General features: G+C 42.5%; 1 protein-coding gene across 5 annotated transcripts in view; it reads left to right on the top strand.

Moving 5' to 3' along the window:
• Nucleotides 1-23,504, top strand: part of FGGY (FGGY carbohydrate kinase domain containing) — a 128,032-nt gene that overhangs the window by 98,891 nt on the left and 5,637 nt on the right. For all 5 annotated transcript variants that reach the window (XM_066555441.1, XM_066555438.1, XM_066555440.1 and 2 more), the window contains 2 exons: nucleotides 57-177; nucleotides 2,722-2,816. In XM_066555441.1, coding sequence (XP_066411538.1) covers nucleotides 57-177; nucleotides 2,722-2,816 — 216 coding nt within the window. The remainder of the gene's footprint in view (nucleotides 1-56; nucleotides 178-2,721; nucleotides 2,817-23,504) is intronic.

Here is a 23,504-nt window from a genome sequence, read left to right as displayed (position 1 = left end):
CTGTTCTGGCTGCTCTCCTGTGTTCACCTGGTTCTGTTTTTTGCCCCCTTTTGAAGTTAGGAACAAGACACATCTTGGAGGCGATGCAGGCTGCAGGACATGAGATCTCCACGCTGTTCCTGTGTGGTGGGCTGAGCAAGAACCCTCTCTTTGTGCAGATGCATGCTGACATTACTGGTGAGCTTGGGGAAGTGCATGGAAAGGAATGGAAATACTTTTTTTTTTAGGTGTATAAGTACTTCATCTTTGGAAAAATAAAGACTTCATATAGAGCTGTATTTTGTTGCATGACCAAAAAAGTGTGCAATGAAATGTTCCTTCTTTGGCTTCACCCTATTGACTTGTGACACTTCCTGCTCATGCTGGGCATTGCATCCATCCTACAGAACAATTCTTTCCTGAATTGCTTCCATGCCTGTGTTACTGACGTGGTTTAGGGGACAACATCTGGATCCTTGCTCCTGCAAGGTGTTGCCCTTGGTTTTGTAGAATTCCTGGTGGGTGGAAGGCCCTGGTTGTGTGTTTCACTACAAGAGGAACTCCATGGTGTTTCACTCCATGGTGTTTTTGGTCTCCCTTCAGCCTGTGTGTGTTGGCCATCTCTGTACACCTGCGAGTCAGTTGAATATACTTCAAAAATGTGGAAAAAATAACAAAATTTAGTGTAAAGGACTTCAGAGAAACATTGAGTGATGTGTGTTTTGTGTTTATTTCAAATTAAGATCCGTTAAGGTGTCATAAATGAAGTTTAAGGCCCAAATTTGGGGAGTTTGGTCTGGAGATCTGACATCAATCAAAACACGCTTTATAACCTTGATGGACAAGCAAAAAACATAATGCCTCTTGACCTTAAAATTCACTAAAGATATTGTACTCAAAGTGATGCTTTGTGAAAAATGTTGTAAAGTCTGTGCCTTTCCTTCCAAAACACATACTTTAGGTGAATTTCAGCTACATGTAGAGTTGGGCTGCTGGGTGGTGATGTGTAAAAGAAAAGATCTGTGAAAAGGTATTCTGATTAAAATGTAATCACAAGTTCTTTGACTGTAACTAATGGCCAAGTACAATTCAGTACAAAAAGGCCTTTTTGCAGTCTGGAGTTCTCCCCCATTTGTAAAATCAGTGACTGACAAGGGATGTCAGAGTTCATCTGACTGAAATGCTCTTGGTTATGTTGAACTCATTAGAGCCTATCAGATAAAATAACTAACATTCCAGGATCAATCCCCCATTCTTTCCTGAAAAGAAAAAAATCTGAATATATTATTGTTAGCAACAAATGCCCATGACTCAGCCATGCAGACATCCAATAGATAATTCCACAGGCCACTTAAAAAGTATCTTGATCTTTTTGTTTGCCTGGTAAGAATTCCGTATTCATTCTGACCGTGCGGGAAATGGGCAGTAAATTTTAGAGCATGCTGAAAATTGCTCACTGACGCCTGGCAATGAGCCACAGAGCTCTGAGCTTGAGATTTGCTGTTCCAAGCTGACCCAAGTCCTGAGCTGTGCTTCAGCTGAGCTGCAGGAATGCTCAGGTGACAGGGCAAGCTTTGCATCAACTAACTGAAAGCCTGGTGGGAGGTGAATTTGCTTTTTTACATCAATAATTTTATTTTGCAAAGTGGGGTGTTTTTCCTTTCTCCTCTATGGAGGTTGTTCGTGGCTGATTTTAGGACTTCACACAAATTTCAGCTCCTTCTAATCTTACTGCTGGCTCTCAGGAGCAGCATTTTTTGGGTATAATATGGTGGAGACGGTTCTGAGCAGGAATCCCTGCTCCCACCCCTGTGTTTGCATCATCATTCACTGAATGACGTTATCTCAGTACTGGAAATGCAGACACATGCCAAATACTGCAGGAATATTAAAGTTTTCAGTTTAGTGAGGATAAGCATCTGAAGTGTAGCTAGAAAAGTATTTAGATTTCTGCTCTTGGTTTAGATTTTTCAGGGGAATTAAGAAAGGCTAGTTTTTGTTTGTTTTTTTAGCTTTTTCCTGCTTTTCTTTACACTAGTGAAACAGGTCTCAGAAAATTCTGCATAAACCAAGGGAAAGTATGTTCTCAGTAGTACCCATGGGTGATGAAACACTAATATTTAATTCTACTTTAGAATTATTCTACTTAGAATTTTGTTTGCTTGTTTTTCCAGTGTTTTAATTTTGTTTTCCAGTATCTTGCACAAATTGGAAGACAAGATTTCTCTTATTATTTCATATATAGCTTGAGAAAGTTTACTACTCATATTTTCATGTCTTCCAGCAAAACCAGGCTGGCTTTGTTGGCTGTATGTTCAAAACCAAACACAAACAGTCTTTTTTTGTTTGTTGCAAAAGAAACAAAAAGGAGACCGCCTTGTTTTCCCCTCCAGGTCAACTTTTAATAGGCACGTGGGTTTGGAGGGTGTGGGTAACAGGTTTATACCAAGCCCTTTGAATGAGATAAATAGCCAGTGTCAAAGATCTGGGGGGTTGGTTTTTGTGTGCTTTAGGTTCTGCATTAATATTTTGCTAAAATGGTTTTATTTAAATGCTGCACTTTCCTTGGAGCCTGGAACCACAGATCAGAGAAATTTACATTAACCTACAGCAGAATGTAGCTCTGAATGGGGTTTTGAATAATGGTTTTTGATTCCTTTTTTGTCTATTTTTTTTAAATTATTTGTGGAGCTGCTGGTGCTGCTGTGTTCTCTAACAGAGACCTGGCTCTTCCCTCTGCAGGCAAACCTGTTGTGCTGTCCAAAGAAGTGGAGTCTGTTTTGGTGGGTGCTGCTATTCTTGGAGCTTGTGCTTCTGGGGATTTTGCATCTATCCAGGTATGCAGTACCTGATTTTATGTCATTTTCTGTTCAGTTTTAATGTGTCTTACACCTTGACTTCTGGCACCACGCACACACCTAAATCCAAGTGGAAAAGTTTGTCCATTCTGCACAGGCAGACAAGATCCAGCATTGCTTTCTCTCCACCCTCTGTTTAACTCCAGATATTATTTACGTGTGTTGAGGATTCATTTGCCTTTGGACATGTGTGGGGACATGCATAGAAGCTGCTGTGTATGAAGTTAGCCCATGTAATTTTACAGACAAAACAGGGAATTTGGTAAGGCCCTGATCCTGCAGGAAGGTCACACTTTCATCTCAGGTACATTTGTCCTACTTTCCTTCCTTCATATTGAGGGATGTTAAACATAAGAAGCAACATAGCATTATTTATGCCATTAAAAATAACACATCTTAGCTCTTGTCCTGCCCCAGCGAATGCAGAATTAATAATGAGGATGGAACTGCATGTTCATTCATGTTATTTCAGTCCATTAACAGCTGAAAAAGTAGCAGTGAGGCTTTTACTTTTGGTGGATCAGTCAAAGCATAGCTTAGCTGCATATATACAAACAACAGTGCCATCAGAAACCCAAAGAAGGGTCTGACTGTCCCAAATCATGCCTGTTTTCCCACCTGGCAATCCCATAAGCCATGTCCTCTCCTCATGCTGCACAAGGACACTGTAGAGCAAAATGCATTTGGACAAAATGATTTATCAGGATGGTCCCTAATACATTTGTTGCATTTTGCTTTATAACATCAGGGACAGATATTTGTAGATGAAATTTTGCACAAAAGCTTATCTGGAGATATTTTGTGAATAGGGAGGTCAGCTCCTTGACCTGGTTAAATTGGTGCAGTTCCACTGGAATCAATAAACAGCTCAGCCTAAGCTGAAGAGCTGGGCTGTGCTTGGCACTTCTCCAAATGGGAATATTCTACAGAGCTGGGTAGGTTAGCACAAAGAGAAGTTTCCTTTCATAAGAATGTTTCCATTAAAATGAATCCCACTGCAGGAAATACACAGTGCAACATACATATCTGTGTGTAATAATTCTAGTGCTTGTAAGGAGGCCTTATTTTGATAAATGTAATTTCAGTAGCAACTTTTGGTGACAGGACTTCATATTCAATTCTTACTCTTCTGTTAATCTTCTGCCTTCAAATACATATTTCATTCCAAGTCTAGGATGTTTTTCACTACTGTACAATAACTGAACATCTCAAAACTGATTTTATTAAGTCTGTTTTTATCAGCATTGGAAGAATCCAATGCTGTGAAGTTTTCTGTATTGTGTTTTATACAATTTTTGTGTATCCACTTACCTTTAGTTTTTAACCCTGCCCTTATATATAAAAATATTTCAGAAGAACATCAGTAATGTCAGAACAGATATGAATATTTTTAAAATCGTTTAGCTACATGGGATCACAAAGGTGAAATTGAATAAATTTATTTTAGGGTTGGGGAAGTGCAAATGTGTATCTACCACTGCAGTTCAATAACCTCTCTGACATTTATTTTTGTAACACATCTTCCAAAACAACTCTTTCTTGGAGGTGCTGCAAACATTCAGCATCTTTGTAGATTTTGCAAATACAGGTTATTACCTCTCCTCTAATAGATGGTTTGTGCTTAATTACTGTGTTTTGCAAAGCTCTTTGTTTGCTCAGTGTAATAGTAAAGGAGAGAGCTGTGGGTTTTTTACAATAACCTCTCTCCTTATGTCTATGGTTTTTTGAAAGGGATTTTTTACTGTATTTTTCCCAGTCACTGGTCACATTTCTCAGAACAATTTTTGGACATTTCCACTCAATGTCAGAATCAAAACGTTTAAAAGCTCCCTGGTTTTTATGGGTTGGCTGTTCTCCACTTTCTAAAACTCAAGCAGTTTTAGGACAGCTTGGAAGTAGCACCCAAATCTGGATCCCTCCAAATCACTTCTGTTAATCTTAGCCCATCTTTACCATGCTCTGCTGACAAGAGCTCTGGCTGCTGCCCACCAGGGATGCCAAATTTGGTGGAATGTGCATCCTGTAGGTATTTCGAGCATGGGGCAGCCAGGTTGGAGCAGCTGCCTCACTCAGAATCTGGACACAAAGGCAAGGTCCTCAAAATCCCCCAGGACATCCTTTTCAGCAGAGAGAAGACAAGGTGGGTCACCGAGGGAAGAGCCAACTCTGTGGTGACTTTCTGGAGTAGTCAGAGTTAGGCTTTATTTACCTGCACAGGTCAGAAAGGTGTTGGAATTGGGTGGTATTTCCTGGGGTAGCTCTGTGGCTGTGCTGGTTGCTGTATTCTCATCCTTCTGCACAGTCCTGGTGCTTGGTCCTGTGGTGCCCCATCACTGGGGTTTGCAGATGGGGAAGCAGCTGCTTCAGAGGATGGTTTTTCCAAGGACAAGCAGGCAGTCACCACACATGGCTGTTGATGCACCCACCCCACATGGGACAGCAGGAACCTCTCCCTGACCTGTTTTGAGCAGTGGGTCATGGTGGCTTGTACACTAAAGAGCTTTTCCTTTATCCTTTGGTATCCCTAAATAAGTTTATTCTCACAAAGGAACATGCAGCAACATGCCTCCTGTCTCTTCTCCTTTCCCATATTGCAGCTCTTTGAACAATTCAGCATTTTGTTCTAATTCTTAATTTTCACATATTTTTCTTCATATTTCAAGTGATTTGTGCAAAGTTTTTTGTGCTTTCTACTGACAACACCAGTTTTGGCACCAAAATTCTCAGTATACTGAGCCTTTACAGAGAAGCCTTGGAAATGAAGGTTAATGCAAAAGCTGTGACCAAACAGGTTAATTTGCAAGCTCCTAGTGTGGACTGAAAAGTTCAAGCCCCTTGAAGCTGCAATTTCATCTTTAGGTAATTCTATCAAGGGAAGATTTATAACCTCCATCTCTCAGGCCTGGTCACCATATGTTGTTGCTTCAAAGAATGTTGACTTCCCTATTTTCCTCTTCATTTACTCTCCCTGCATTTTTCTCCTCTGTGGTAAAACAATTGGTCTATCCAAAAAGAAAAAAAACACACAGTGTGGTGAGTTCTTCCCCATTTCATCTCTTGGTTATTTAGTCTCTAGAAACTCCAGAAAGGAGAGAAAATCCTCTGAATTTCTTCTTGGTTTATCTTTTCATTTGCCCCTACAGATGCTGCACACTTTTTCTCTGAGTGGTTTTGTGGGAGCTCTAACCCAGCCTGGCTGGGCCCCAGCAGAGAGTGCTGTGTAAAACAGCGTGGCATAAAGATTTGTGAAATAGACTGTATTTTTGGGGTTTGGATTTTTGAAATATGTGCTCTATTGAATGAAATAACCTTAACATTGCTGGCTTAGGTGGGTCAATTTATTGGTTCTAGCCATTCCTTTCATGCTGAGCAGCAGGATCCTGCTTTTCTGTGGGATTGTTTCTATAGTAAAAATATAGTTTCCGGTTTAGCCAGCCAGCAATTCCTTCTCAGTAAAATGTTCAATAAATAAATGTCAAAGTTTCCAGTATATCCTCGTTACTCTGCCTCACTCGTACGTAATTGAAAATGGGAAGAAGGTGCTGTTTGATTTGGCAGTCATCCAGCTAATTTTTTTTTTTTTTTTTGATAGCCCACTCTTTGGGACAGAGCTGTACACCAGGGAACAGGATTATTGCCTTATAAAACCCTGCAGCCCACTGACTATTCCTTAATTGCATATTAAAGCAATTAATAAAATTACCTGTATGGAACCAGGTTACCAGATTTACTTTGGATATGCTGCATTCACATGGGGCATTGTTATGGCCAGCGTGGGAGAGAAGAAACTCTGATTTTCTAGAGTGCATTTTGTTGGTAACTCTGTAATCAGCTTTCTGTGAATATTTTTGGTGTGAAACACTGAACTAGAATTTAGAATCTACATGACTACAAGATTTTTCAGGTCTCAAATTAACTTTTAAGGGAGGTTTAGTCTTTCCTTTGTTGGTTTAGGTTGTTAAGCAAGTTGATGGTATAGCCTGCAAAAAGATAGGCAAAAGCTTTTTCATCGTTTCTATAAAGCAGGTCATAGGTGCATGAAAATGAGCTGGATTCTATAGGAAGAGGTGTTAGGTAATTATCTCATGTGGATTAGCTAAATTGTTTAGCAGCTGAGCAGGTGAAGAATGCCCTGGGTCCAGTCTGCAGCCCTGGAAGGAGCCCCAGGAGCCTTGGGGCTCGTGGTCCCCTAGCTCAGAGTCTGTGGACTCTATGGTGGGAGCTGAAGTTAAGGTGGTGCAGGGAAATAATTTACTCACAAGTAAATTATTTCCTCTGTACCAACAGAGCCTGGAAGAATTTTGTTTGCACTGCTGAGTTTTGCTTCATTTGATGGACATCTCTTCTCAGTTAGGTCAGGATGAGTGGTAGAACATAGAGGGAAAAATCAAATAACAAACCCCACAGATAGCACAAGTTTTATAAAGATCAGCCAGGAAGAACATAGGACACAAGGAGTGTTTGCCTTGTAACAATTAAATTGTTACAGACAGTCATGATTGTAAAGAAGTTCCTGAGTACAATTAGTCTACAACCTTGGTAATGGACCAACTGGCAATGGGGAAGAGACAACATTTTCATAAGAACACCCATAAATAGTACTGGGACATATTCAACTTTTGTGCTGACAGAACTGGAGGGGGTTAGGCCATTTCCATTTCTGGATCAGGCTGTTTCTGGTGTAGTTTTGTTCCATTTATTTCAGTGGACCTGCTGCAGTTGATGATCTGATCCTCTATTCCTCTTCCAAAGCATCACCTGTCAGGCCATGGATTGAAATTCATGCAAGCGTCCTGTGATTTCCATATTTTCAAAAGCAAGGACTGAGTGGAAGATCAGGGAAGGGATAAGTTTTTCCTTAGAAATGGTAATAACTTGGGAAATCAAAAGAGGAAATAAAATTACTTCTCCCTGTTGAGTTCAGGAATGCTGCCTTCCCTCATCTCATTAAAAATTTAAAGCACTCTTGTTTTTGAGCAGGGTGAATTAGTAATTAAGTGCTATAATCAACTTGTGTAAACATAATATTGAAGGAGAACAGCAAATTAATCATTTCTTTGGCTTGCCTTACCTAATTAATGCACCTTTTAGCAAAGGCCTTCCTGCCATGTTGGTTTTTTTCTCCCGTTCCCTTAATCAGAGGATTTTGGAAAGGCAGAGGAAGGAGATGGTTTTTCTTAGGCACCATGATGTACACAAGGAGTGTGTTAAGGTGCTGTGACTTTGCCTTCCTTTTCTTCAAGAACTCCAAATCTGCTCATGTAGAGTTTGAGCCCAAGGTTTAGTGGAGACCATCCTTGGGCACAAAGTAAAAAGCTCCTGCTCTCCTAGGTGGGCATTGGTTGGTTCTCTTAGAGACTTTGAGAACCAAACTATTTTATGTAAAATGGAGAACATTTACATCTAACCAAGCCTGGCCTCAGGGCAGTGACTTGGCAGTAGAACTCCATCCCTTTACCTCTTTCCTTGGCGTTTTGACACTGAAATATGGCTTTCCCTAGTTGAGAGTGGGTTTTTATTCCTTGTGTTATAAAGTTAGATTCAATATGGCATGCATGAAACCACCAAGATACTGGCAATGCCTCTGGCTTTTGTATAGAGTCAGCTGCCTCCTTACCAGAAATCTTGAGAGAAATATAGATGAGAGAGAGAAATGAAAAGGCAGTGATTTAATGGCCACTGTCCAGTTCCTTGTGGCCTGGTGTTTATGGTACAAAGAGTGCCTTTTTAGTTAGCATATTTTGGCCTTACTGTCAGAAGTCTTTGCAGTGAGGGTAAAAAGCAGATGAATCACTACTACTCTTTTGCCCTAAGGATGATCCTTCTGTATTAAAGCTGAGGAATATAAATGCTGGTTTGTCTCTGCCAAGCACGGAATGAGCTTTCAATCAGTTTGAGAGTGTGACTTTTTTCACTTTCCAAGCCACAACAAGTATGTAGAAACCTTTCTACTTTCTTTCAGCTGACTCCAGTGGACAGCATTTCCATGTGGCTGGAGTTCCTCTCTTGGTGGGAGTTAAATCACACACACAAACACCACCATGTAGAGATCACACAGCTGAGATGTGGCTGTAGCTGCTCGCACGATGCTTTCACAAAAGTGCTTAGAAAAGTACCCTCTGCCTTGTTGCTGTTTACTGACATGTGATACTGGTTGACATCTGTTGCCCTTCTCATTTGAGGTCAGTTTGCTTTACTAACTTTAACATTTCCACATTGCTGTGCTGCTGAAGTGCAGATACACAAATCTCCTTGCAGTCCCCAAGATCCTTTTATGAGAAGCAGAGCTGCCATCATTTGATATCATCCTGCTGGCTGCCTTTTATACTGGAGTGGAGAGAAATTATTCTGCTGCTGTGAAATGTTCTTGGGGGAGTGCAATGTCTAGTGCTATATGTTGTCATACATTTGATGTATTAGCAGATCACTGCATGCTGTGCAGTAGTGTTTAGTTCATTGTCACAGCAGATGATTTGTGGTTGGTTTATATCACTTGAAATTATTACAGGTAAAAACTTGTCTAAGTAAATGTCAAAGTTTGTCATAGCAGGTCACATAGCTGCTGCAGTGACAGATGATCTTAGTCCACAATCCTCATGCAGCATTCCCAGTTAATGCAAATCAGTGTTGCTCCAGGATTGCAGAGGAGTGACACCAGTTTACTCCAGTACCCCAGTCCAGTCAAGCACTGGGGGGCATCATCTGACTTTCGAGTAGGCAAGAAGCTCAGCTGGAGACAGGCAGGACTGCCCATGTGCTGAAGTGCTTTACTGGATCAGAGCCCAAAGAGGAATCTGACACAGTGCACTGGGAGATGACACATCTTGAGATGATAAAGGTGATTAGAGCTCTTGCAGTTGGTTTGTGTTATTGCTCCTTCAGGAACAAGCTGTGGATGCTACAGGTAATGGGACACAAAGACCGTGTCTTTTGTTAAGTGCTGTCCTTTTTGTGGAAGCTCAGCATGCTGCATTTGAAATGTCAGGCAATACACAAATGTTCAGATTTGGAATTTCTCAGTAACTCTTTAATGACAGGGAAAGGCAGCTGCAGTGAGTCCGTGTGATATATCTGCTATAACAGAACTGTCCATTTACAGGAGCTGAGTGTTTGGCACAGCTCTTCTAACACTGGAGGCAGCAACCTCAGCAGTCCAGTACTTAGGGATATGGCCTTGCTGCTGCTCTGAAAGCAGAAACAAGCATGAAATACCACACTAATGAAATAAACCCTGGCCTTTCATTTGGGCACTGGTGGAAGGAGATGGGGCACCATGTGTCAGGATATCAATGTGACTTCCCTGTTTATTAATTCTGGCTGAGACTGGTGATAAAGATTTTATTACCTATTTTTCACATTTACGAGGATGGACAGAAAACGTAATGAAGACCTCTTGGAGGGAAGCACGACAAAAGAAATCTATTTAATCTGTCTTTATGCTGAAAGTGTAGCTGGCTTTGCACAGTGGCACAGCTCCACTGACTTCTCCCAGGTTCTAGTTCTTTCACACCCTGAATTACTGTGTTAGGAGCAGCCACATGTATGTGAATATAACCTTCTCTGTCTGTAGGATTAACACTTACATTGTCATGTCTTTCAGCTTTTTAAAAGCTCACATCAGCTGATGCTGGCAAAGAATAAGATGTAGTGTTTTGTTAATCTGCACAAGTTGAGACTCTTTTTAAACCAATGGTGTTTTTCTCATCTGTCAGTAAGCCCAGGACCTGGCAAGCAGGAGAAAAAATGCTGCCTGGAATAGTGCAGCTTCTGCTGCTGCATATTTTTGTAACAAACCATGAAATGACCACAGTGGAGTTTGTGAAAGGAGATGTACAATTAGTTGATTTTTTTTTTTTTTCAAGAAGAATAAGATTAAGATCAGCTTGTAGAAGTTTAATAATATCACAACCTTACAGTTTTTTCAGCTTGCTGACCCTGTCTTTTCTTGAGGAAAACCATAAATATGAGGAAACCATAAATGTGTCTTTGTAGTAGATAGATACTTTCTTAAAAGTGTACTGTGATCCTTCCCCTTTCTATTTTAGGGACCGATTTTATCCATGTGCTCAGAGACACAGCTGAAGTCATTTGGACCTTGGTCTCCCCTTCTGTCCAGGCCATTTAAGCAGGGAAAAGTGTGATAGCAATATTTTATAGGAAGGATGAGGACAAAGGAGGGTACCATGGATCTTTTGTAACTGTCAGTAGCCAAGAAGGTCCTTTTCAGAGCGTGTCTTGCTTAAATGATGTTTGGGATGTCAGACAAGTTAAAGTCTCTCTGCCCTCGCCTCTTCAGTAGCTGAGCAGAACAACCTTCAAGTTAGGCACTGGAGAATTGGAAACTCAATCTGGCTACATTGTGAGATTAATTTTCCATCTGGGATTTGCACTCTTGCTATGTCAGCACAGGGATCAGACTGTTCCATGGCCAAGCACAAGCATGTGGAGTCACAGCACTGTCTGAAATGCTTGAATGTCTTTCACACTGAAGTTTGTGAAGGACATTATGATCACTTAGCTGTGGGATTTGGTGCCACTAGTTCAGACCACTAGGACATACTTTTGCTGCCCTATCTTTGAAAAAGTTTTATGTTTTACATATGCTGTTATCCTTGCTCCTAAGGTTTCTAGAGGGGTTTGTTTCTTAACATTTTCTCTCTCTGTATAGTTTAACAAGACTGTTTACTATCACAGAGTGTCCAGTACATTTTATTGTGGTTAACAGTAAAGACATTTTTCTTTATTCCCTTTCATATAATCACGGATCTTAAATGGTGAAGGAGAGATCCCCTAACATCTATTAGAAGGCAGCTGCTTTTTTAAGGTGTTGTCTTTCCTCAGAATTGGAATCCAATTCTCATTCTCTTTTCTTTATTCAATCATATGGTTTTGTTTCCTTGGTTTCTTAGATTAAGACATATAACAACCATTCCCAGCCCTTTCCTTCTTGTTTTGATACAACTTTTTACATGTCCTGTGCTTAAAATTTCTGTGGCACAGTTTGAAGTTGGGCAGTGGGATATAGAGAATCCATATAAAATTCCTTTGTGGCTCTGTTTTGTTTTTACTGGGACACGTGTCCACGTAATGAATAGCAAGACCATAATTGTCACTCTTGAGGGAAATAAAGGCAGAAAGGCTGACCACCAAGTGGGCATGGAAAAGCCTGACTTGCAGATTTTTGCACAAAGATATTTCTCCAGATGAGGCTTGAAAAACATTGGAAGAGCACAAACAGGGAGAGCTGCTGTGCCCATTTCTTGCTGTGCCTTATAAGTGCACAGCAAAAGCAAGTTGGGTTGTTGTCTTAGGAATGATTTATGGGGCATGTTCTCAATGTGTAGCATTCCTGGGAGCTGCATTCCTCTGAGCATCACTAACCCTCAGTACAGAAATACCCTCCTGACCCGTGCAGGGTCTGTTTGTGTGAGCACCTGCTGTCAGCTGCTGTTTGCCATGCAGCTTCCAGAGAGTCCTTTGCCAGGTAGAGGTTTTAGGGAGGAGTGTGGGTGTGGGAGCTCTGGGGGGAGAACAGTTTTTGGGCAAGGAACAGAGAAAAGTGATGTGGCAATGGGCTCCTCACTAAGGAGGGATGGTTAGATCTGACCATGTCACTTCTTTGGGAGCTTGGGAAGCACAGGGGACCCCTTGAGGGAGAACTCTCTGGAAAATAAACCAACTTCTAATCAATGGTTTTTCCTTTGAAGAGTCTCTTGGCATGACAGGCCTATGTGGGAGGGGCATACCATTGTCCATCCCAACCTCTCCTTCCCAAAACCATGGGGTGGATGGTGATAACACATCACCTTTGAAAGGTGCCTTCATTGCCCAGCCCTGTAGCACAAACACCTTGGATATATTCAGCAAAATACTGCTGAGCCTTGTAGCCTGCAGACTCCTTTTGCTTTCAAAATGTCTGGTAAGACTTAATTTTTGCCTAATTTTCCCAGACTGGTGATTTTCTATATGTTGTTATGAAATCACCCATTTCTGTTAACTTTTAATAGTTTAGGTATTGGATGCTGTATCTTCAGACCAGACTGAGGGAAGCAGTGTCTTCCAGCAGATAAATGAGATGTGTGTTAGGCTCTAGGTTGGGAGCTGGCACTTAGCTTAGGTGTGGGAGGTGAGTAATGGCCCTAAAGATGCTAAGCTGTGTGAAGCCCTTCTGATAAATGGGGCCTTTTTGTGATGAGCTCTCCTCACGTTCCTGGACTAGTTGGCATAAAAGCTTTGAGCATACAAGCACATTACTCATTATTTACTGGTTGTGGTTGCAAGGTCATTTAATTTTGCAATAGTCCCATCTAAGGGATGATTCTTGCATTGCATGAAAGGGAGACTAAGCAAGATTCACTTTTTTAAATTTGCTTTGTATAACTTTGCCCCTGTAGATATTCAACACATTTGCTATAAGACACAAAATGCCAAATGTGTGGCTTTCTGGACATGGACATTCCACTCATCCCAGAGGAGAATCAGGCATGGAAAGAGAATAAAGATAGGAATGGGGCTTTTCTCTTTCAGCACTAAATCCCCAATGGCCACCATGTCCTTCTCTCTGCTCCCACTCTGATGTTGTTTATTCTTTCATCTTGTACTTTTGCCTCTAGTTTGTGCCTCTCTTTTGTTTAGTAACTTTCACTTTTCCTTTTCCCACCTCTTCTCCTCTCTTCTCCTTTCCTCTTTCCTCCCAACTCTTTCCACATCTCATTCCCTTACCCCTGTCCTCACATGATGAAAAGCAAAGAGTCAGGGATGGTTTGTGGCTCAGTCACTGATGATCTCTCACCCCAGGACCCCTCTCAAGGCTTGCAGGACTTCAGCAAAGCCTTGTGGCAATGCCCTCTGTTTTATGGGCACAGCATATGAACACTGACTGGGCTGTGCCAGTGTTCTTGGACTGGAAGAGGGGAGATTTATGATGGCACTGATCACAGTGCTAAAATAAACTGTCCTCCCTCAGCCAGAGGAATAGGAGTTTGTAAATGCCAGCATTTTATACACAAACTGAAGGACAGGGCTGAGGGAGCCAGCTGCCCAGGTTAGCTGCTCAGGATCTGAACATGGCAAGGCTTTAAAAGCAGAGAGCCAGAAGAAGTCATTTATATTAAAACAAACTCTGTCATGAGTCATTTGACTTCTTTTTCTCTTACACACATAGTTTATGTCCCAGGCCTTCTAAGGCCCGGGTAACATCTGATACTCTTTAGGCCAAGGCAGCTTTAGTAGGAGTGGGATCCTGCTTCCACTTACACTGTACCACTTAGAACTCTATTTAATTTGAGTCTTGTGTTTACAGGCTGTAACTGTTACTTATTTGTCATTTTTATGGTAATAAAAAGATTGTTTGTCTGTGATTCAGTCCTTGCTGTGCTGTTGAATAGGTCTGTGTCTTTCAGCAGAGGAAAAGAGGGACTTTTGCTTTTCACCTCATTCATTTTTCTCATGCAGCTCCAGTCAGGTCAGCAGGCAAGAGGGGGTGCAGGTCCTTCCCTTCCCTCCCAACCACACTCTCAGGCTATTGATGTCAGCAGAGCATCACTCCACATTTTTCACACCATTTGCAATGACGTGAATGTGATTTTTCTTCCCTTCTCCTGCAAAAGAGCCAACACCAAAGTGTACCCTGCCCTGTCTGCAAAATACAGCTTTGTCTCTTTTACAATTTTTCTTATTTTTTCATTTTCTCCTTTGTCTCATCTCTTCTGATCCCAGGTTTTTGTTTAAACATTTTTACCAGGTGCAAAAACTAGTTAATTGCAGATAGGAGATGTGAAAGGTATATAAACTCTTCCAAGTCCTGCTCCCTGCTTATGCCAAGGCCTATAGAGATCTGAAAGGGGAGAATGAAACACAGACAAAGGGCAGGAAAGCTTTGTCCTACTCCAAAGTTTACAGGGAAAGGCTTCAACCCCTCCCCATCCAGCTTCCCGGGGCACAGATAACCCTCAGGCCCCCCTGCTAAAAGAGGCTGCACCTTAATTAAGAGCATGACTCTTGTTCCCTCTAGTGGCTAATTATACAGCATCTCTCACACCAGTGTCATTCCACTGCCTTCCTCCCGTGCACCCTTTTTAAATATGTTTTGTAACTGTCTAATTTTCTCCAAATGATGGTGTTTGCCATTCTTTGGATTGTGCCTTCAGAAAGCTGGAAATTCTCCCATGGATAGATGCAACACAGGAATAGGGTTTAGGGCTGGAGAGGTTTTTGCTCCTGTTCAAACCATGGTGGAGTTTTCTGCAGCGTTACCGGGAAGGGTTAAGGAAAAAGGGCTTTTCTTGGTTTATCAGCATCCCTGCTCCTATTGTAATTCCTTAAGTATGAACAGATATGGATGTCCAGAACTGTTGGATACCTCAAATCCCAGGCTTGTTTCATGTCCTGGAGATAAGGAGTGAGTTGCCTGGCTTTCCAGATCAAACAAATACCCTGTTAAAATGTAGTGTAGTGTTTCCTAAGGACACAGGAAAAATTCAGTGTTTGCCAAAGTAGTTGTTATTAACAGCCTGGTAATGGGAGGCACTCTGTGCTAGTTCAAATTGACACAAACTGCTGCAGCACCAAGTTCTTCTGAGTATAAATATGAGCAGAATTTTGCAAAGAGAAAACAATCTGTGTAACCTAACTGGAGAGGCAGAGTACACAGACTTTATTCCCACCTTAGCCACTGACTTTGTCTGTGACTTTGGTCAAGTTGTGTAACTTTGTTCTTCTCCCTCCTGACTTGTGAAGCAGATTTAGTGATGTTTACATACCTCAGAGTTTGGGTTGTTGTATTAAAGTGGTAGAACAAAAAGTGCAAAGAAAATCTATGGTGATGCTAAAGGTCTTGCTCTGGTGCGTTAAAATAAGTGAGAATGGAAAGGCTGTAGATTGACAACACAGTTACACATAATTGGATCATCTTTTGACTTCAAAATCTTACTTTAGAACTGCAGTTTGCTATTGTGTTAATTTACATTGCTATGTATATAATAGGGAAGATGGTTTATATACTGTGGCATGGTTACAACTCTGATGTTTGTATCAAGTTTTAGTATTTACAGCATTCAGAACATTTAAAGATTGTGCTGTACATCTGCACAAGAATGTACTTCATTTGCAGAATTCTTGTTTTTAGAGAATATTTGGGAAGGCATGGGAGACCACATCCTTTAAAGCACAAATTCACTCAGGGTTTGGATTGGCAATTTCTTAGGAACAGCAAAGGCTAATTCCAGATCAGCATTTTCATTCCCAGCCTGAAGCTTTTGGTGTCTAACGCTGTGCCCAACACATAACTGAGGTGCTTTTCTTGCTCAGGTATGGACCCTTCTAAACTGCAGTTGTAGACATTTCTGGAGACTTCTGAAAATCAGATGTTCCCCTTTTTTGACTGCAGTGGGACCAGGATTAGCAGAAACAACAGATGCATCTTGCATTGCTGAGCATTTTCTGAGGTGCATCTGAAACTGATTTGTGACAGGCCAGTAACCCAATGAGAGTAATATAAAACATCCAGCAGGGTAAGACCTCCTCCTTAGAACTGTATCCTTTTTCTTGCATGCCTGGGTTGCATTTTTTTAAATTAAGTTACTGAGTTGTAGAATGACCCACATTCCTTTATTCCTGTAAAACCAGAATGACTGACAGCTTTTAATTGCACATGCTCCTACTGTTTGTTGGGAGAGGAGGAGGCAGGATGGGATCCTACCAAAGGTTTGAAATATTATGAATAAAGAAAAGATTGTTGAGCATGAAAAAATGGTTTCTTATCAAGGATTTAGATGGATATGTTGCTGATCCTGTCTGATGTTATATAGATCTTCACTAATTATTCCAATGTCAATAACCAAGCCAGAGCAGAACAATGGACAAGTGTGTTTAGAAAGGTGTGCAGTAAAATTCAGACTTGCATCAGATAAAAGTAATTTAATATCTGTCCCTCCCTTCTAGACTTGTGACAGCCAAAGAAATACCTTTGAACAAAAACTAGTTGGTTTTTTTTTTCAGATTTGCTGCATGAAGCAATTTCCAAAGTACAGAATTGCTGCTAATGGAAAAGCGAAACAAATCTGGGGTTTTGAGCTGGTGGAGTGTTCGTGCAAGTGATTAGGCTGTACAAAAGGAGCATTCATCTTGAAATGACAGATAAGTGCTAAGGACAGGACTGAAAACTGTAAATATGTTAGCACTTTAAGCGAGAGCACAGCTTCAGCACTTGTGAGACTCATCAGCTGCTGTAAACAATATGGATCTTTGAGCTGATCTCTGCCGAGATCTCAGCACATCAGATAATGATAGAGTTGTTCATTTTTGCTTCTTCTGTTTTGTTTTTTTTTCCCTTTCAGAAAGTACTTTCTGCAGAGAACAGGCCTGTGGTGCTGCCAGCACACACTCACCTCCCTCCTGGAGCAGCCACCACGGGCAGCAAAGGACAGGGCTGGGCTCTGCCTCTCCCCAGTTCTGCTCCAGTCAGGAGCAAAATGTGCAGCTGCACTGCTACTCTCCTTGCAGGGCTGTGCCCCCACCCATGGCTGGGGAAGGCTCTTTGAGCTCCTCCAGCCTCAGTTCACAGTCAGGACACTTCTCCAAGTGTGATTTTAAAAGGAACCATTCAGGTGGTGGCAGCAGTTTCTCCTGTAGGGCTTTGCAAAGGGTTATCAGTGACTGAGCTGTGACAATGGAGCATTTCATGTTGGGAAAACTGCATACAATAGAAATTAATTTGAAACCAGTAAGTCCCCTTTGCAGAGGACACGATAAAAAGCTGGCAGCCCACCACAGCTCCCAACACTCACTGAGGTTCTGCTCAGTGACCTACAAGGGAAAAGCTCCATGAACCATTTGGGCCTCTGCTATTCATCTCTTTTCCCAGCTTGCTGTCTTTAAATAAAAGGACAGATCTTCAACAGCAGGAATTGGCTCAGTTCTTAGGATCAGCTGAATGGTGAAGCACAAAGTGGTTTTTCTTCAGTTGTGTCCCCCATTGGTCAGATTTTCCTCCTGAGTGTTTGGTATTAATCTCGTGATGTTAGTGATTCTTATGGAATATGTGAGGAGCTGAGGTGCTTCACAGGATCACAGAATATTCTGAGTTGGATGGACCCACAGGGATGATCAAGTGAAGGGCCCCCAAATGGGGATCAAACTCACACCTTTGGCATTATCAGCACAGTGTTCTGACCAGCTGAGCTGATCTCAGGGCCTGTGTGGCTTAAAATTCAGGAGCCAATGAATCCAGTGACTGCAGTCAGGGAAGGTGTGCTGGGAAGAGCTTTCCCCCACAAGCACTTGAGGAGCAGTGGGTTAGGAATTTCTCACTGAAGTGGCTGAAGGGGCAAGGCTTGCTTGGAAGCAGGAGCCACAGCGTGCAGCTCACTGGGGGCTTCTTAAAAAGCTGGGAAAATAGGATGAGAAGTAAAAGTTGGAATGGTGGCTGGGTGTTAGGAGAACATCCCTCTGGAAGGATTTGGTGTTGTTTGCCTTTCTTGGAGATAAAATGGAGAGCTCATAAACCAGCTCCCCAGGCTTCCCACCTGGCCAAAACTTGGAGGTGGGAAGGTGGAGACTGTCCTGGGTGCTCTTCTCTGTGGAATCTCAGCTTTCAGGATGGTGCTGTGTTGGATCTCAGGCTGTGCCCAGCCCAGCTCTGATGCCACTGGTGCCTCACTCCCACAGCAAATGCACTTCTAATTCCAACTGTGGTGCTTGCAGACAGAACCAGCCTTTGTTTTGGGCATGGGCAATTATAAAATGTGCTCTTTTCTATTTGCCAAGTGAATACAAATGCTTTATTAGGACATCTGCTAAGGGAAAAGATGCCTGAGATACCTTTAAAACTCCTGCTGGCAGTGCTGGGTGACAGGTTTGGATTTGCTCAGTAACAGAGGTTATTGAATATTACTGTAATCAAAGGCTCTTTCTGGCTCTGGGGCAGGTGTGAATAAATAGTTCTTGGGTATGGGTTTGTATAGAAAAACATCAGCCAGAGTGGTGATGAGGGTAACCTGACATTTGCTAATAAGAATAGTTTATTCCAAATTAATTTGTTCAGTTTGGTGCCTACAGGTTTTCTATGCAATAAATGTGATTGCAGTACACAGACATTGTGCACATAAAGAGATTCCTGCTGACATAAGTTTTAGTGCTAAAGGGAACTGAATTTACCATTTCCCAGCGGTCTCCAAAAGAGATACAAGCCAAAGCTTTTAGGAGCAAGGGGAGCAGAACACCTATTCTGGTGTGACTTTTGCAGTTTCCTCCTATGAAACTCTCTCAGTTCTGTGTCCATGGGAATTCCACAACTCAGTTTGAGCCTCTCCCTTCCTGCTATTAGAGCACATTTGGCCACTGACTGGCCATCCCATCCTCAGACCAGGCTTCCCAGGTTCTTAAGGAATCCTTCCCAAAATAAAGTTGTTTAGCAATATGTATCCAGCATTTAAAGTGCTTTTTTTTTAGAAAGACACTCTTGGAGGACAGTTCTAGTGGCAGAAGACAAATGAGTGCAGTAGCTTCTCACCCCTGGCTGATTTTCAGATCTGGAGAAGAAAGGATGCTCAGTTTTAAACAAAACAGGACAGTATCATCAGCTGATCACAGAATCATAGAATAGTTTGGGTTGGAAGAGACCTTTAAAGGTCATCTAGTCCACCCCCCTGCAATGATGAGTGTGCTTTGCTTCAGCTTCACTCAGTTCAGTCACTGCTAGCCTTTAATTTGGGAAAGAAAAATACTTTCTGGAGCAGTGTTCTGGAAAAGGTGGCTGACCCCTTGTCTGTAGCAATCGTGGCAAGGAAAGCAAATGCCTTGTGCCATGGACAGCTGCCTTCTCTGTGCTGTGCTAAACTCCCAAAAGATTTCTATTTTCTCTTCTAGGATTCATTCTCTGTTCACCGTTCGTTGGATATCTCTGTATCTCTTAAATGATATTTTATTTTTTGTTGGACATGGGATATCTGTAAGGTTACTAAAAGGCTCTCTCTATATTTTAATGCAGTTTTACTCTCTGTTTTAATATCTCAACCTTCTACTGGCTTACAGTAGTGAAAGACTTTTTCTAAAGGTCTCTTGTTTTTTATGAGCCCCTGTCCACAGTAATTTCCCAAATGCAGTCCAGATTGGGTAAAATGTAAGCATATTTCTGAGGTACAGGGTTTTTTCTTTTAATAGTAAACCACACATCAGATGAACTAGTTAAAAAGTATCCCAAATCAAAACTCACAGCAGGGATTTTCCTCATTAACTTCAGGTAGACACTGGAGCATGGCAAAGAATACATTTGAAAGATGAGGGGGTAAGGGGAAAGGAAAGGAAAGGAAAGGAAAGGAAAGGAAAGGAAAGGAAAGGAAAGGAAAGGAAAGGAAAGGAAAGGGAAAAGGAAATCAAGTCTTCTCAGCCAGTGTTAGAAAGAGGGAAAGAATAAATAGATGAAGAAGAGTGAAATATTGCAAATACTTTTGCTTTCTTGATGGAATAACCCTAAAGCAAAGTATAGGCATAAGTTGGTTTTATGACAATCCCAGCTGGGTACCCCAAAAATGCTGAAACTGCCCAAAGTGGGGAAATGAACACAGAGACGTGTGCGGATTAATTAGATCGAAAAAATGTTTTGACAGCATAAGTGAACATATGGAATGAATTGTGAGAACCTGATCCAGTTCCCCATGTGTAAATGATGCCTTAGCCATAGCTCATAAAGCAAATACAGATGCAAAAAAAAAAAAAAAGGAAAAAAAGCCCTTTTCCTATCCCCTCCCCCCAATAAAGCCCAGTCTGTTGCCAGATGGCAAATAAAAGTCTGAACTTGGTGACTAAATGTGAGGAAAGCTGAATGTTCATTATGGATGTTGAAAGAAATCAGCCAAATAAATCTGAATTTTGCACCTTGGAGGAAATGGTGCAGCTCAGCTAAATATTGAGTGGATGCCCAGTTGAGTGTCAGGATCCCTTGGGCTGGGTCTTCAGTGTCTCTGTTTTACCCCCCTGGTCTAAATCAGAATTGTGGAATGGTTTGGGCAGGGACATCTCCCACTCTCCCAGGGTGCTCCAAGCCCTGTTCCAGCTGGCCTTGGGCACTTCCAGGGATCCAGGGGCAGCCACAGCTTCTCTGGACACCCCCTGCCAGGGCCTCACCCCCCTCACAGGGAGGGATTGCTTTGTCCGGCTCAGTTCTTGGTGTCTGTGTCCATGTGGAATCACACACCTGCCCTGAGTGCCCCAAAGGCTTTACCTCCTGAAATTGAGGGTAGCAGCACTGGGACAGATGCTGCAAGCAGAGGGTGAGGAGGGGGCCAGAGGAGAAAAGCAATGTGTTGCAGGTTATGCAGAGTTGTTCCCTGGATTCGTTTGCTCCATCCCCAGGAAGGATGAGTAGGGAGAGGGTGGATTGGGCAGTGCCCAGCAGCAGGAGCTGGTGGAGGAATTTGCTCTCCTGACTCCCAGTTGAGCTTGTGTTCTGTTAAACACAGCTATGTCAGCATCATATTTCCAAGCCTAAAACCTGTGTTAAATCAATATATTTTCATGTGGTTTCAACAGACAGACCTTCTTAGTCTGTTTTAACAGTGATGCTGTGCATGGTTAAATTTATTCCACCTCAGAAGGGGGTGAGGGAGATGTGCTGCCAGTGCCAGTTGGTGCTGGAGTCAGGAGCCCATTCCTGCTGTGGCATCAGCACCATGGTGTGGGCTGGGACCTTCACATGCAGCCACTGAAGGGAACTGTCCCTTCATGGAGAAGCTGCACAGGCTCCTGTCAGGGGAAGAGCAGCTAAACCCTGCCCCAGACTGCTTGGGTGGTGCCCACAGACTTGATTCATGGCACCCAGTGCCAGCAGTGTGTGAAGCTGAAACAGGAGCTGAGCACTTGGGCTCCTTCCATTGCCCAGGGAAGCTGAAACCCCTGCTAAGCTGTCAGGTTTGTGTCCAAACAGCTTTGGGCATGAAGAGGCGCCAGCAGCAGAGCCCTCACAAAGCAAACTGCTTAATTATTTGCTAGTGAGAGGCAACTTGGGGGAGTGCAGACTCAAATCAACAACTAACCAACCTATATTTAGTAGCAGAGTGGCTGGAGCTTAGACCCAAACATAGTTTCCAGCTGATAGATGATGTGGCAATCAGAGCTGACCCTCGTCCCATTCTAAATTTGGGCTGTGGAATAAGTCATTAATATCATGGCTGGCATGGCAAGGCACCCCTCCAGCAGCTGCCCTGCCACTGCTGCCCCTCTTAGGGCTGTGCCTGAGGCTGGCCAGTCTGTCTGGGCTCTGGGACACCAACCTGGGTGACCACAGCCTGGCTGGCACTGTGGAGACACTGAGGGAGAGGCAAAGTCAGTGCTCTGGAGGCAGAAGTGGTCCTGTGGCCTTACCTGTGCTTGTCTCTGCTGCTCTGAGAGCTCTTTTCCATTTGTTCTGGTACTAAGGAGTGAAAATCTTCTCTGGTGGTGCAGGACAGGTGGGGTGATTCATGCTTCAGTGGGATGTGGAAGGTGCAGGAGGGCTGGGAGCTCCGTGTGGCACCCACAGTGCAGAACTGGGGACACACCCTGAGTGTGCAAACTCTGTGCCCCAGCCAAACCAAACTGGGGAAATGGCACAGCCCACTGCAGACAGAGGTAACTGAAAATTAAAATAATAAATTATGTGTCCCAGATAACTCCAGAAATCTCTTGAAACTTTCTGGAATCTGATTCAGTGCTGGAACCAGAAATGCACCTTGTCTCAGTGCTCAGGATCCATCCAGTTGGCCTCTGTCAACTCAAGTTGAGTGGTTGAAGGGTAGAGTAATGTTGGGATTCTTCTGAGCTGCCTCAGTGTAACAAACAAATGGATAAAATATTCCTCTAAGAGGGGCCAGTGCTGTTCCTGAACATATGGACAGAGAGATTCCAAAGGCCAGTGACTTTTCCTGGAAGACAGACTCAGGTCCTGAGCTGGTGTCCTGCTTGCCATCCCTCCATCCTTCCATCCTCTTCTCCCTCCTCCTCTGTATCTCATGTGCACAGACAGACAGAAACTCTTCCCCTCTCTCTCTCTCTCTCTCTCTCTCTCTGAGGTTTGCTACAGAGACAGAAATTGATGTTGGATCAGAGCAAAAGGAAAACACAAACTTGTGTGAAATTTTTCACCTTTTCACTAAATGAATCAAAGCCAAATTTTCACACTTTGGTCTTAGGTGTGAATTTTTTGCTCAGCTCTAATATTTATCCATAATGTGTTTTAAAACTTGGCTCGTTCCAGCTAGAAACCCACAGAGAATTGAGTTACAGATTCTGGGCTTTGTGCACGCTGCCAAGATCTGCCCCTATAACTCAAACAAATTTAAGGGGGGGGGGAGGGAAACCACTAGAAAAATATTGTGCATCGTCCATCACATGCTTTCTTCATGCAGTCATATACCACTAAAAAGTAATGTTCTGCAGAAATACAGTCATGTAACTCCTGTAAACACAGATAAGATGAATTTTGCATCTCCAAAGCAATCTCTAAATAAAAGCCTAGGAGGAAATAGCAGCCTTGCTTAAAATTCTTATAGAAGTTTAAAAGTATTTCTTCAACATCAGCATTTCAAGAAATCTATTTATGCCCCTCAAATCCAAATATATCTGTCACTGAACTTCTTAAAATGATGCTAAAGACATCTGTTAGCTGAGTTTGTGTGTGGAATAGAAATGAGT

The sequence above is a fragment of the Molothrus aeneus genome, chromosome 9 (genome assembly GCF_037042795.1).
Source record: "Molothrus aeneus isolate 106 chromosome 9, BPBGC_Maene_1.0, whole genome shotgun sequence".
In the NCBI taxonomy this organism is placed as follows: domain Eukaryota; kingdom Metazoa; phylum Chordata; class Aves; order Passeriformes; family Icteridae; genus Molothrus; species Molothrus aeneus.
This window is presented reverse-complemented; position numbering and strand designations above follow the sequence as displayed.